At 42.0% G+C, this 15,841-nt stretch overlaps 1 protein-coding gene across 7 annotated transcripts in view; it reads right to left on the minus strand.

Annotated features, from left to right (window-relative positions):
* Nucleotides 1-15,841, minus strand: part of RAD51B (RAD51 paralog B) — a 409,346-nt gene that overhangs the window by 151,433 nt on the left and 242,072 nt on the right. For 4 of the 7 annotated variants that reach the window (XR_012628885.1, XR_012628884.1, XM_074868071.1 and 1 more), the window contains exon 9: nt 4,469-4,587. The exons of 2 other annotated variants lie outside the window; for them this stretch is intronic. Coding sequence is in view for 2 of the 5 variants with exons in the window: in XM_074868071.1 (XP_074724172.1) it covers nt 4,469-4,587 (119 nt within the window). In the remaining 3 variants the exon portion in view is untranslated. Of the gene's footprint in view, nt 1-3,954; nt 4,066-4,468; nt 4,588-15,841 lie in introns of all 7 variants that reach the window. One more of the 7 variants, XR_012628886.1, reaches the window with a different exon arrangement.

A 15,841-nucleotide genomic window follows, 5' to 3' on the forward strand; every position in this document is an offset into this window, starting at 1 on the left:
ATCAATATCTGTAACGATAATAGCAAATTCCCTTCATGAAGCCATTTGTGAGAAACAATAAACTTTTCCCTGCATTCTCCCAAGCTCTTATGCCACCATGCCGCTGTGGAAGTCATGCAGCTCAGCCCCACTTCAGCAGCTAAAGACTCCTACTGTTGTCCATGTTTATGGGTTTTGGTGGCATAATGAATTTAAATGCAGACTAGAAACCTCCTTCTGCCCTCCCTCAGGGGTGTTGCTTCTGTCCTGGAAGAAACAAAAAACAGAACACTGGCTTCTAGAAGAGGGCAAAAGAGGAAAGTTCATCTGTTTGTTCAGAAACCTGTTCCTATCCAAGCAATAAAGCAAACCTAATTGATTTTAAGGCAGGCAGGATGTCCCAGAAATTTCATTACTTTGCTGAATTGGCTGCTGTTTTATTAATGTTCACCAGACATACGGAGGGTGGGGTGGAAAAAGGGATAGTTGGCTGAAAAAATGTCTGCTGGACAAACAAAATGAAGGAATCTTTTACTTAATATATTTCTAAAATCCTGTGTAGGAATTCTGTGCTTAATTTCCCTAGGTTTGTTGCATACTCGTTCTGCCACCTGCTGCCCTGGCATTCCTCAAAGTTTCAGGAACAAGAACTACATCCCCGAGCTTTCCCAGAAATGAATACTGCATGACTAACAAGCATCTAGCAGCCCTGTAGCCTGTCCTGTCCAGAAGATGCTATGGTTCTGGAAAACTGCTTGCTTGAATCCTCCTTAACGATTACATTATCACTTCATGTTTTGAAGAATAACACCCTTGGGCCTCATGGCCCAGTGCATCTCAAGAGGTGTTTTCTCTCTTGATAGGTAGAATTTCCCAGCGAGGATTAGCACACTGGCTCTACTACCATAGAAGTCAGATGTAAGGGAAGATCCTTCAGACTGTCACCACTGCCCCAGATCCTCCAGGGGAAGAAGAGAAAGTAGAGCCAGGAAGAGCATCTTCAGGAGGTCAAATGACTGAAGAAAGAATGAAGTTCAGAACAAAACAAATCATAGAATGGTTTGGGTTGGAAGGGACCTTAAGGATCATTTAGTTCTAACCTCCCTGCCACAGGCAGGGATACCTTCCACTACATCAGGTTGTTCAAAGCCCCATCCAGCCTGTCCTTGAACACTGCCAGGGAGGGGGCAGCCACAGCTTCTCTGGGCAACCTGTTCCAGTGTCTCACCACCCTCACAGGAAAGAATTTCTTCCTCATATCTACTCTAATTCTACCCTCTTTCAGTTTAAAACCCTTACCCCTCATCCTATCACTCCTTGATCAAGAGTCCCTCCCCAGCTTTCCTGTAGCCCCCTTTAAGTACTGGAAGGCTGCTGTAAGGTCTCCCTGGAGCCTTCTCTTCTCCAGGCTGAACAACCCCAACTCTCTCAGCCTGTCCTCATAAGGGAGGTGCTCCAGCCCACTGATCATCTTCATGGCCTCCTCTGGACTTGCTTGAGCAGGTCCATGTCCTTCTTATGTTGGGGGCCCCAGAGCTGGACAGAGCACTGCAGGGGGGGGTCTCACGAGAGCAGAGTAGAGGGGAAGAACCCCCTCCCTCGACCTGCTGGCCACACTTCTCTTGATGCAGCCCAGGACATGGTTGGCTTTCTGGGCTGTGAGCGCACATTGCTGGCTCATAGTCAGTTTTCCATCTGTTAATACCCTCAAGTCCATCTCCACCAGGCTGCTCCCAATCCACCCATCACCCAGCCTGTATCTGTGCTTGGGATTGCCCCAACCCATGTGCAGGACCTTGCAGCTGGCCTGGTTGAACTTCATGAGGTTTGCACGGGCCCACCTCTCCAGCCTGTCCAGGTCCCTCTGGATGGCCCATCTCTTCCCTCCAGTGTGTCGACCGCACCACACAGCTTGGTGTCATCAGCAAACTTGCTGAGGGTTCACTTCATCCCAGTGTCACCAACAAAGATGTTAAACAGTGCTGGTCCCAACACCAACCCCTGAGGAACACCACTCATCGCTGTTCTCCACTCGGACATCGAGCCACTGACCACAACTCTTTGACTGCGACCATTCAGCCAATCTTTTGAACAGTATTGATTCTGCAGGGTTACAAATTGTGAAAAGCAGGCAAAACGTGGTTTTGCACTACTTTTTACCCATCTCTGGAACAACTGTGTGCTTTCAGTAATTTCCTGGAGCAGAATTTCACTTTAAAACCAAGACTACACAGGTAATCACAGGCACTTTTTTTTTTTTTTTTAAATACAGTAATATGAGAATTTGTAAAAGTGATTACTGACTTGGGAATTTTTGGACCTCCAAGTTAAGCTTCCTTAAAAAGTGCTGATTTTCAAAGCACTGATATTCAATACCTCCTGGCAGAACCACCTTACGATGACTGAAATGGCATCTCAAGAACTGAGGCACCTTTATTCACAATTCATTTCTGAAAGTGGGTATAAAGCAATTATGAAACAACATATGTGTGTAAAACTACAGTAATTTAATCAGTACAGTGCTGCTACAGGTAGGGTAATTCTAGATGCTTTCCTCTAACTGGAAACTGCATGTTTAGCAGAAAGATTTCTATAACTTTAAGAAAAGAGAATTTATCTAAAAAAGGGACACAGATATCAGCAACAGGAAAATACTCACAGGACATCATGGACATATCCCATTTCATTCATGAACTTCACAGACATATCACTATTTATATCACACTTCTGTTTCAAATTACTTCGCTTTTAATAAAATATACTAACATTTACTTTAAGGTTGTTTTTCCTCTCTGTATATTTAATTCTTCTGCTTAACCAAACCAGAATGAGCCCGTGGCTTCACATGCAAGCAAGGTGGTGCACCTGATAAACCCAGCTAGGAACAGAGTAAAACTCTGCTTTTTTTTAAAAGTAGATCATAATATAATTTTTATAACAGAATTTTAAACTCTTGAAAACAACATTTCATACACTTGCAATCTATTACTTCTCAAACAAAATCAGAAAAAAACACATTTAATATCTGAATGTTCTTTAGGAAAACTGCTCTCTCTTTCCACCACCAGATGAATGTTCTTAATCCTTTTTAGCCAACTTTGTGCATCATGAAGTAGCACAGAGCCCAGTTTCTGCCCTTTTCCCTTTGCCAACTCCACCTCTCATGTACCTCCAAAGTGATCCAGGAAATTTGTGAACAGCTTTGTATTTTGCACACACATGTAGAAAAGGAGAACTCATTACAGACCAGAATAAGAAGCAGAACATAGAGAACTTATAAGAGCAGCAGCAGTATGTTTCTATACAAGTCCCAAAGATGCCTTTTCTACCTGCATTTGACACACTCAACCTGCTACCTGGGAGTCCAGAGGACTACCACTGCTACACAGTGCCCACTACTCACAGCAACAGAATTGCCATCAATACAATTTTACTTCTAATGAGCAGAATAAAACAGGATGGCTTCCTCTCCTCTGGCTCTAAGGAACACAACCTAAAAGTGAGAAACCTTGTGTTATGGCAGTAAAACCAGGAGCACCAGTTTGAACGCACATGAGTTGTAATGCTATAGGAGTAAGATGGCACAAATTTTGCATAGCAATTTTTCTGACAACTCTCTACTTTAATGGGCGGAAAATCAATAACATTAAGACTGAGGGTCACAGCCTTTGGAAAGAGTTACATCAATGCAAAAACAGAATAGACAAAGCCAAAAGAGATTATAACCACAGATATCCCAAGGGACAGATGAAATCATGGGTTATGATGTTTTTAAAAACAAAAAAAAAGTTACTCCCTCAATCAAACCCCAAATGTCTTGCGTCCTAGTTTTTCTCAGTTTTTTTAAATTAAGAGGTGAAGACTGCAGTCAAAAATGCTACTGTATTTCACTCAAAAGCATGAAGTCTCTTAGTGAAAAGGGTAAGCTTTCTCCTTTTTGCAGGCATATTTCTGGAAAATTGGTACCATACTTACTGCTCAAAGTTAAGGTTGCTGGTGCAGGCAGCAAGCTTCCACTTGCAAACAGTAACTGCAGAAGATAGAGTGCTCCCTGTCCTAAGTGTCACAGACAAAATTTGGCACAAACTGTGGAAGGGATGACAGCAAAACAATCATGGCAGTGAAAGGACTAGCCTCCTACCCCTGCCCCAAAATCCCTGCGCAGGAAAGCACTGTAAGGGTTACCCTTCATCTCCACAACATAAAATGCACTAAAAACTCAAAAAACTTGTATGCATGTGCCAACAGGCCAATGCTAGGCCCTATGACTTGGATTAAGCCCATCCTAACACTGGAAAGCACCAGAGGACTGGCTATCCCTGAAAAGCAAAGGACACTTAACTGCCCCCCACCCCAAGTAAGAAATTGGCTGTAGAGTGCCAGGTTCTCAACACACGTGGCATAACCACAGAGGCTGAAGGACACAGTTAGCCCATCTGACCGAGCACTGCTGGTGTAGCTTTATTTAAATTCTCTTTGTTGTTCTCACCTGTCTTGTCAGCAAGTCATGATATTGTAGTATAAGCCTGGTGTTGACGCTGTGACTCCATGTGTTGCCAAGCGCTGCTGTCACATAACCTGATTCCCTCTTCCCACTTCCAGAAGCTCCTGAAGATAAATATGAAACTGCATGAGGATTGCGCAACAGAGAAGGGTTCAGCATGGAAACTCCAATCAGTCATCTCAGATCATTTCCTAAACTAGGTACTCACAACTGGTACTTAATAGATGGCACTATCGCATTAATTTCCTACCTGATTTATTTACACAACTGCAGTGTGAGTTCTCCATCTCACCCTCTGATACCTAGACAAAGTGCCAAGAATTAAGGATATGTTGCAAAATTGTACCTACCTTCTTGGAGAGACTGGTACATTGTCTAGGTATCTGGAGGTGCACCATGCATGGGGGACACTTGCCTTTTCCTCTTTAGATATTCTGCCCCCAAGCAAACCAGCTTTCTATGAGCACAGAGGAGAGGGAAGCAGAGTGACAGCGTATAATGACATAACAAAAAAGGAAGCTAAAGGAGCAGAATGTGGTGCCACAATACCCTGATCCAAAAATGAGAATACTGCTTCATGCCACCAGGCATCCTATACATTTTCTAAGATTTGCAAATAAGGGAGTCATTCTCGTGTCTCTGAAATCATATGAACTTTATATGACCTGAAGGAAATGCACTTTGCTGCAATCAGCAATGACAACATAAAGAAGTGTTTCCAGTAATGCCACATGATCCAGCTTGCTGAACTGCCATTGCACCTGAGCTTTCTTGTATTGAAACCAGAGACTCATCCATACACACATACACAGGCAGGTAGGTGTCCGAGACCTTCATCTCTGTTTACCACAAGTTCTGTGTAAGATGAACAGGCAGATGGGTGACTTATTTGTACTTCAAATGACACTTCAAGAACAGAGCAAGCCAGGCAAACCAAAGAAATTCAGAAACAAATCCCAGTTGTTATGTGGGTATAAATGATCATGTACAAGCTGAAAATTGAACTGAGGCAGACAGTCCGTACTGCTAAAAAGCTATAAGTGAATGAGAGAAAGTTGGATTTAAAGTCAGGGAACTTCCTGTCATCTATCAGGCAACAAACAAAATTGCTTCCCCAGGACAGTCATGAAATTCTTGTCAACTAAGTCAGTTAAAGTTAGACCAGAGACTTACTCTGCAATACAAACTTTAGAGCAGCCTTATGTTTCTATCAAAACGATCAATAATACAACGGTTAATGTTGAAACTTAAAATTATAAGTAGTAGGTTTTGGAAGCAATATTGTAATGAGATGACAAAGTCATCACATGGCCCAGCAGAGCTTCTGGAAGATTTGGGTTTAAAACTCTTCATTGATTTTACATTTGCAAGGTTGTGGGTTTTGTTACTTTTTCCTCCCAACTATTCAGAGCAAAAACATAATTTCTTTATTCACTAAAACTTTTATTTTGGAAAAATATCCAGTAAAGGGCAAGACCAAAAGTGTTGGCATGCAGTAATAATCATTATTTGTATCACTGGTGGTAGCTTGCAACCCATGAGAAGGATACCTTATTAGACTGCATTAGGCAGAGGAGAGCAGCAGGCTGGAGAGAAGGTCCTGCAATGATTGCAGTGCGCTACAGGACTCAGCTGAAGAGCTCAAACTCCTCCCCAGAGTAATATAAGGTTCAATTAACATCAACTGGATTTGAATTAGGTCTTTAAATGTTTAAGGTCTACAAAAGAAATGAGTGCAGCACCAGGTTCAAGCCAATAGTTTGACAAGAGTGTGGACTCTGTACTTCCCACATCATGAAAACTCACTGTGACATGCACAATATTTGCTTCTCCAGAACAACATCTGTTCTAGTCTGAAAACAGGCTACAGTTGTGCCATCCAGTAGGGATGGCTGCTTTTCTTTCCTCAAAACAAAGGTATTAGTATCTCAATAAGCATCAAACTTCCACCTGAATAACTCACCACAGGATCACCTAACTGGAAGTTTCAGTATTAGGAATGCTCTTCTGTTAATTAGTCTAACCCATCTCTATTGCGAAGGTGGATGTGCTGACAATAATAATTTCTCTTCATCTACATTTTGGATTTAATTTGCCAGCTGGAGGAGAGAACAGGTTCAAGTGTTAAAGCAGGGTGCTGGGAGGTCTGTATTCCATTCCCTTAAAATTACTTAAACCAAGTTACTTAATTAAGTTCATTAAGTTCTACAAACTTTTGGTTTTGTGCTAAGACCACAAAAGTAATATGTCATTACTGTACAAACAAGCTAAGGGCGAATAAAAGATAGTGAAGCAGCTTTAAAGTTTTGCGATCCTCTCTTTGTCATGTGGAATAAGTTGCAAGTTCCTCCTGTAGTCAACACTGTCCTTCTTTCCCACCTGCTAGAAATGGGTAGGAATCACAAAATTCAAAATTCAAAATTCAAAAGTGAGGCAGCTAAGTGTGAGTTCTGGTGGGTGTGGAGGTCTTACCCTCACAGCTGGTGTAACTGCACCCCTCTATATAGCTGGAAGCCACCACTCCACACCACCGAGAAGCAATTCACCCACCACTACCTGGGGGCCTCTGACTACAGACAAAAAGCCCAGACATTCCAGAAGTAGCTACTGTTGGCATAAAACATCCAAACTTCCCTCAAATTATGTGTCTCTGCTATTAGGTAACAGAAGAAGCAACATCTTGCTGTTGCAATCCTGAGCTGGGCATTTAAGCAGTTAAACGTCTGAAGCCTGCTGATATTATGGAGATATCACTCCATAGCAGTTCCTAATTCTGCATTCCTTCCAGGCCTAAAACCTGTCCCAAAGTGAGCAGAAGTGCTAGAGGTGTAAGGCTTGTGGTAGAATGAGCAAGCTAATTGCTGTCATTTATTTTATTTTATTATGCAGGAGAAAGCCCACTGTACCATACGGTGTCAGCCCCTGTCTGAAGAGGGCTGCTTGTGTGATCCACTTTCAGGCAAATCCTCTTCTGTGAAGTTAATTCAAATTTATGACTCCAGTGCAAAGTGGTTAGTAAGCCTGGAGCAAATTTACAGTGAAGACTTTTTACAGGGTGGAAAGGAATGCCTCACAGGAAAGGTTTCCATTTTATAAGGGATCCTCCTGCAAGCTGATGCATTAGGCAGACAGAGAGGCAAACCAACAAGAAGTGAAGTAAACTGAGAGGGAAACAGCGCCAGCTTTGCAAAGAAGTTCAAGGGCAGTGACAGCACAAGTTTCATTCCTTCTCCTTGCTCTAAACACAAAAAGATAGTAAATGTCTCAGAGGAAGGAAAGAGGATATGTTAAGAAAACAGATTTATATTCAAACATGGCCTTAGAAAAACCTCGGACTTATCTTTTCTGTTATTTCAACCGCTACTTAGTAATTAATGAACTGGACAAAGGAAGTGGATAAATAATACTGTTCAAAGAGAGAGTGGTATTTTTCAGTACACATTGCCTTGTTCTTCCAAACCCTGATATTTTCATACTGGGGACATGGGAGTGTCAGACCAACCTTGGCCCAAGAAGAAAACAGGCTCATAAGGGACTTCAGTCTCTGCTCAGAGGTCCCCAAACTGTCCAACTGAACCACTTCAGAGTGGTATGGAGCAACAGCTCTGAGCTGTGCCATGATGGTGCTTATCCATGCTGTGGGGTGTATGCTTCCACAGAGCCAGTGATGTGCAATCAGCTGACAGGCAGCAGTTCCCATCTCTCCAGCCTGCTCAGAGCACAGCTCTCGCTCCAGTCACTGCCAGCGTGATGGCTTCTGCTCAGGACACAGGTGATACAGGGAGCACAGGGACTAGGGAGAGTAAGAAAACGAGGCTGACAGACAGATGAGAGAAAGGTGGCAGATATCAGTTTATGGATGCAGTATGTGGGAAAAGGGAGTGGGTGTCCAGAAGCACAGAGATGGGATCCTAGCATGGGGAGGAGAAGGTGCATGCTAGAAGGGTGGGAGAATGCCTCCAAACAACCCCCTGCTTTACATATTCAGATCCAGCTCAAGTAAAACGAAGTGGTAACTTCAATTCCTGTAAACACTCCTTCCTTCCTCACACAAAAAGAACTAGCATTAAACTGATCTTCAAAGGGCACGTCAACAGACAGGCCAATGAGTGCACGAGGTACCTGTTCTACCGTCTCCTGTGAAATTGAGCTCTTCAGGGCACCGGCAGAGACACCAGCAGAGACTGTATCTGTTCTGGATCGCAAGCATAAAGGAGGAACTGGCTGCTTCACTCTCGCTGAACAGCTGTCACAAGTGAAAATAAAGCTTCTTGTGGTCTGAGTCAAATGCAAAGTAAATGCCTCTGCACAACAAGGGAAAAAATGAACCAAAGAAGAAAGGGTGATTCTTCAACTGAGGCCTGCAGCGCTGCTTCCAAGCAGAAGAAAAGGCTCACAATGGGCTTCACTGCCCTGGAAGGAGTTGTCGGTAGAACTGGGCAACAACACTTGGCCCTACTTCTACACAGGGGCTAGATTAATTTTGTTTCCCCCCATCAATGCAATTAGAACAAACCTTCCATAAGCACCTTTCTTATCACTAGAGATGAATGCCACATATAGGCAGGTTGGGAAAAGTGGGTTTATTCCACCTTCCATTTTTCACTGGAGTGAACATTAGGATTAAAGTTTTTCAGCTCAATACTGATTCTGGGATTATTCTATTACGTCCAGCCAGAGAATTACAAGTATAGACATGGTCTCAAAGATTTTCTTGTCCTCTACATATAAGGAGGCACCATTTTAAAGACTAAAGCCTCGTAACCAAGTCCCAATTGTGGCAAACATGGTTAAAGGGGATTTAATCGTAATGGAATTTCAGTTTCATCAGTGTCTCATCCTATGAAAATTAGGATAACTAGACCAGTGTCTTGAATCAAATGAAATAGACTTCTTAAAACAACATTTTTTAAATGCAGTAAGTCTTATAGACAGAATGTGACTGTCATCTTGATTTTTAAAAATAACCTGTTCCTTGTTGGTATAACTGCATAGAGCAATGAATTCCACCCCTTCCACATTCTCATATAGATTTTTCTCTTTCCAGATGAAAGAGTCATTGCCTGGCAGGTTCATCCCCACCACTGGGCCCCTTTGCAATCTCTGTCATTTTGGTAATGCAAACATCTTTTCTCATCAAATGCAAAAAGAGATCGATGCACAATACAACAGTGAAATAACAAAATACAGAAGCAAACAGTCCTCGAATCTTTCAAACATTAACATCGAATCATCTTGATAAAAGCCTGATTTATCAAAAAGGAGGAAAAAACTCTCCAAAAGTACAGAGAAAATATTTATAAAGAATTAAACTACTAAGCTCAACAAAACCAGCACACCATGCAATAAGAATGAAAGTACTTTCCCTCTTGCTCAGGCTGTGCAGCTTTCTGGTTCACTGGCAGAGCTCATAAAGATCACTGCTTTTCACCTGCATTGCATTTAGTCTGTATTTTTGGTGCAGATCTCTAACAATGACACCACAAGGGAGAGAAAAAAAAAGAAAAGAAAAAACCCTCACCCCCCAATCTATTTTTCCATCTTCACCTACTCAGAAAGTACAAGTATAAAAATATCCAGTGCTGGAAAAACCCATCACACAGTAAAAAACAACCCACAGGACAAACTCATCTGTGAAGTAACTAACCACAGCGCCCTTCAAACTCCCACATGCTGACTTCTGCCATTTTCAGCCCTTCTCCACAGCTTTTTCTTTCAGCAAAAGGTGACTCTGATTCTCTTATCCTACAGTGGTGACCATTTCACTCTCTGCACTGGTCAGCCAAGGTATGTCCCAAACTCTTGCTGTCATATACCCTACCTTCACAAAATAAACAGAAAATGAGTGAAGATGAAAAGAATCAGGTCCCTTACATTAAAGCCATGGCCCTAGCAGTAGACAGCTACTTAGACCACCATTTGTGAGACAAGGCACAGACCAAAACACATATACACATACACCCAGGTAATTACCAAACACAAATTACTGATTTGTAGGAACAGACACTAAAGCAAACGTTGCTCCCCATTCCAACGGTACAGATCTGTTTCAGCTAATGGGTTACACAGGCATATCAACAGCAGAGTCTGGTTCATCTTAGGAGAAAAATCAAAACTTCCCAGAGCACAGTACTGCCTTCATACAGTCTTTTATTATTTAGGACATATGGCAGGAAAACCAGTTGCTGCTGTAAGAAATTAAGCTTGGCCGCACAATGAGCCATGTAAAAATTCAAACTTTTGAAATGCTTATTCTCCTCCTTTTATTAAGAGAGGGAATCTGGCAATTTTACCTCCCCAAAATACCTAGTTCTAAATCTGTGCAAACCCCCCCCCCACCTTGATTATTTCAGCTTACCTCTAATTTTAAGCAAAAAGATTTTAGCTGAAAGCTGGAATTGTTTAGCAATCAATAATGTGCAATTTAGTTTTCCTTTAAAAAAAAATAGCCATCAAAACATACTTAGCAAATGAAGCAATTATGTGCAAACCTCTACTAATTCCCAGTTAAAAAAAAAAACAAGTTTCAATGGAAATTTTTTTGACCACCCCTAGTTCGTAGCTATGCTACTGCTGCAGCACTGAAGCACCTACTAGAGATTACACTGAAAAGACTGTTCCGATTCAGTTATCATCAAGAGACCAAAAATTGTCACTTATAGACTCCAGCTGCAAAATTCTGATGGAGACAGCAGTGAATGTGACAGAAAGCAAATGAGTTCACTTCTCGTTTTAGACAACACTGTGTATCTCATATGTCTCAAACAGGTGAGTTTTCACACTTATTTGTTTATCATTATATTTATGTGTATCTGTGTACACATTCTGAGTGATTTTTACAGTGTTAACCTGATATTAGATCAAGAATAAGGTCTGCTGTCTTTTTTCCAGCCGTTCACTATTTCTATTGTGACAACTCCTAGAGCACTGATCTGCAATATGCAAACCACTACACAAACAGAGAACAAAAAGACAGTCCCTGACCTAAAGACCTTCTTTTTATGAGAACTGCAGTCTCTTAGCTGCTGCTGATTATTCCCCACTTACAAGGAATCTTCCCTAAGGGGTGAGGGAAAATAAACCAGAATATGTGACAGGCCAGCAAATCTATATATAAATAGGGACTTTCAGTATTCTCCATGAAACATTAGAAGCTTTTTCAAATAAGTAATATTAACCATTATTCTACCCCCAAAAAATCAGCTGGGACCTCTATCCAGGTCAAGATGTAGGAAGGGTCCTCCAGAGAATTGGACAGATGCTGGTTTGTTTTTAATCCCACACCAGGATGCCCACTGTAACCAGTGTGTTTTGCACCAGAGGATCTCATTCCCTGACATAGTGAGTTCATGTTGGTTCTGTTTTGAGTTGAGAAAGAGACAGACAGACAGACAGAAGCATACACATGCTAGTACTGAGACTCCTGTCTGCTGACCTAAAAAAGGAATTGACATTAAGAAACGAGAAAATCCAGCTGGTCTGATTTTTTGCCAGACAATCTACCAGCCATGACCAAAATGGTCAGGTCTCGGGAGATCTGTGGAGGTGGGAAGACAGCTGGTGGTTTACAGCACCTGAAACAGGGCCCAAATCAGGGAATTGTGAAGTGGAGATCCTTGGGAACAGATACTTTCTTTTTACTGGTGTAAATCTTCTGCCTCTGTGGCCTGACAACATACCACAAAGTGATGAGTTTCCGGCACTCTATCACTGGTACACTGCTAGAGGGAATGATCAACTGAGTAGTGCTTTGGTGGGAAAGATGGTGAAGACCAAGTAGAAGACAGTGGTTAAGTCAATTCCTTTCTGTAACCAAGGATAAACTCTTACCCCTCAGTTCACCCTCCTTCACTTTCTAATGGTGCTTTTTGAGAAATTCCCTCCTTTTCTAAAATCTAGAATTGTACTAATTTATACCAGTCTCTTCGTATCCAGAGTTCTTTCTCACATTGCTCACCACTAAAGCTTAAAGCAGCTTCTTCCATCTAACCTCTCATATGCAGTCACTTCTTCCTGTCTCTCCAAGTCTAGAAAATAAAATCCCAAACCATTGACCTAAGTGGGGGAAAAAACCCCCCACACAACCCAGATCTGGAATTTTGCCTGCCTGCACATATAAAGGATGCATAGGTTGAAAAACAAAGCTTGCCCAATCATGGCATCTGGCAATGCTAGGGCCCTGTGAACCAGAAAATGCTTTTAATTATCACCTCACCAATCATGCTACAAGTTATTGCTGTATTTTTTTTGGTTAAGTTCCCTCAGGGAATTAAACAGATCATGATATTAATCAGAAGGCACGTAGGAGGGAGGGGGTTGAATGCTAGAATTACACGTGTGTAAGTCCCTTAAGGCTTGAATAAAGAACCGAGATTTAGAATCCCGCTGTCAGAGCAACTGAAGCCTTGCATGCCGCAAGCCTCAGCCCTCTGACCTACACAGCCATGGCATTATCGTATCTGATTTTCCCAGGATGGTTAATCTCAGCTGCTAAACTTCATCAGTCTCTGCTAGTGTTTACCCTTCATCTGGATTTGCCACTTCCGAACTTTCCAGGCTAGAACCAAATAAGCCAGCTGTCACACTCCTCCTTGACAGGGACAAAAAAAAGCCCCAGCATAACATTCTGAAGTCTGGAAGCCTAAATGGCTGAATCCCTGCAAGGCAGAACAAAAACTAATACATCTGGGGGGAGGAGAGGGAGATGTAGCTCTGAAACTGCAGTGAGTTTCAGAGTCATGTTAGGATGCTGCAGTCTGAAACACAGATGTATTCTCACAGCCTACATCTTTTTTTCCATAAAATATATTCTGGTAAAGAAACTATCTTGGCAGCTTAGCTCTTGTACCCAGAAAACTGACACAGTGCAGGCAAAAACAGCAGTACTCCAGGCGAGGTAGGAGCCATTCTGCAAATGAACCTTAAATTACATTTGAGAGTCAGGGCGCAGAAGGGTGACGGGGGTAGGAGGGAGAGAGTTGAGTTTCTGTCACACATTGAGTTCTCCATCGAAGTGGCCAATAAAAGCACCAATTAGTGCTAACATACCCAGGGTGTTTCTGAGATGGCTGTCCATTTCCCAGGGAGCAGGCTGATGGTATGCCTACATGGCAGACAGAAAGGACAGTAGGTGTATGCAAGCTAGTTTTAAATGAGCACTAAGGTCTGCCTTGGTAAATATATTCTGCTGAGAAGCCACAGAGAGCTTTGTGCTGCTAAAGCCAGGCCACTGCCAACACCTGAGTTCGCTCAATTAACACTAGCACTGACATTCAGCCTACACCACAGTGGACCTTTCTTGATATATTCAGCATAAAAAGCCTTAGCAAACAACTTCTGATCACAGCCTAGTTCCATGGATTTGAACTAGTGAATTAAGTTACCTGTCCTTTTCGCTCCTGAGCACAGGAATATTTCAGTAGTGGTCCTCTTTCCGGATCAATTTCAAATTTAGTGAGCAACGATTTCTCGATACAGAGGGTTGAAACATGCAATAATTAAGATTCCAGGGTGGGGATGTTAACCACAAGTACTATCTTTAATAATCAATGCTAAATTGTACTTCAAGTTGAGAATTTTTTTGTATGCAAACGGAGCAAACTGCTTTACTTTGTATGATGACCATCGTCATTTCTTTGAAAATTTAGCCTTCAGTGTTCTTAACGCTGATTCCATAGATTACAGTTACAACAATTCCCTCTAGGTGTAAATAAAAAGAACAATCTTAGAGCTGTAAAGCTTGGATCATGAGCCAGAGTTATCAAAACTGAAATTCCAGGATGAAACAATTCTCTTTCAGCCTGTAACATGGAAACAGGGGTCAGCCAAACATTTGGGGGCTAGAGATGAATGTTTGCAAATTACAGCTGTTCACATCTGGAGTTCAGATTTGGCCAAACTCTTAATACTATCCATCACAAAAACTAAACTGAAAGAATGTTTTGGTTGTATGATTAGGAACATAAAAGTTAGGAAACATTAAATGTAAAAGATGCTATAAGTGACTTTAACTCTGCTTATCAAACGCAGAACAAGGGACTCAATTATTTCTCACAACGGATATCATCAGGGTTGACTGTGACATTTCTTAACTGGTATTTAACCACAAGTCTGCATTTGCCAATACAGGTCTCACTGGCTGTATCTATTTCTCAGTGCAGAGGGGCCTGTGACACAAGCTGAAGGATGCAACCTCTTCTCTGAAGAAGTGCCTTTGGGCACTTCCACTTTTTTTTTTTTTTTTTAAATTGCACAGCCAATATACCCACATATATAAAATGTCTTCCCTCTCATTATAAGATGAATGATAAAACATTTTAGTACATGCAGATACCACAGTGGTTTACTGTTCAGAACCGACTCATTTACAAAGCTGAAAATACATATATGTTTATGTACCTAGGCACACACACACAGGTAGTATATAACATGGAGGATGTTAAAATGACCGAGGATTACAGGGGTCTGGCTTCACACTCTGACACAGACTTTCCAGGAGGTTCTCAGCAAGTCAGTCCCCCTCTTCACAGCACAGTTGCCCATCCTGGAGCAGAGGAGGTATATGCTTTTTTCTTCCCCTCATTCTCAAAAAGGAATGACTCACTTTATCTGTAACTAAGCAAATAAATTCAATTTTGGACAACCACCAAGACTGGAAAATTTCATCGCGATAAGCTTTTTTGACTGAAGACAGAGGGTTAGAAGGGAAACAGTTATACAGCCTTAACTATAGGAGGTTCCTTCCGTTCCTGCTATAATGCAAAATATTCCAAGATGTGCCAAGTTTTCACTGTAGTCTGCATCAGGCAGCGACAGGACACTGAAGTGCTCTGTGGAGAGTAATGCATAAATACAAAATGATCTTTTGACTGTACTGACTCTTCTCTCCTGAGATGTATTAAATTTTTTAAAGTCAGTGAAAATAAAAAATTGCAAAATATCACTTTTAATCCTTGGACTACAAAATGGTTGAATCCTCTAGAGGCCAGTGAGGGCCAGAAACAACTTTTTTTCCCAGATTTGGGGGGGCAGGGGGGAGGGCAAGGGGAAAGGGAGAGAGCAAAGAGTGGTTGGTTTCAAATAGCAACATTGTCCAAAAGGGTGAAAGGGAACAGATGGCCATGGAGAATGCAGCCTCAAAGCCCTAAAGAAAAGGGCTATTTTGACAGATCTTGCTGTTTCCTATTCAAGCATGAACACTCTGGCATGGAGAGTTAAGACGATACAAGGAACAACCTCTGTTCCCAGCAACTGACTATGGGCAACTGGCCTCTGAAGCTCTCTGAGAAAAACAACATGAGACAGACAGACAAACAGATATGGCAGCAAGCCCAGATCTCAGCCACCAGAAAAGGGGGG

The sequence above is a fragment of the Strix uralensis genome, chromosome 4, assembly GCF_047716275.1.
Source record: "Strix uralensis isolate ZFMK-TIS-50842 chromosome 4, bStrUra1, whole genome shotgun sequence".
Taxonomy (NCBI): domain Eukaryota; kingdom Metazoa; phylum Chordata; class Aves; order Strigiformes; family Strigidae; genus Strix; species Strix uralensis.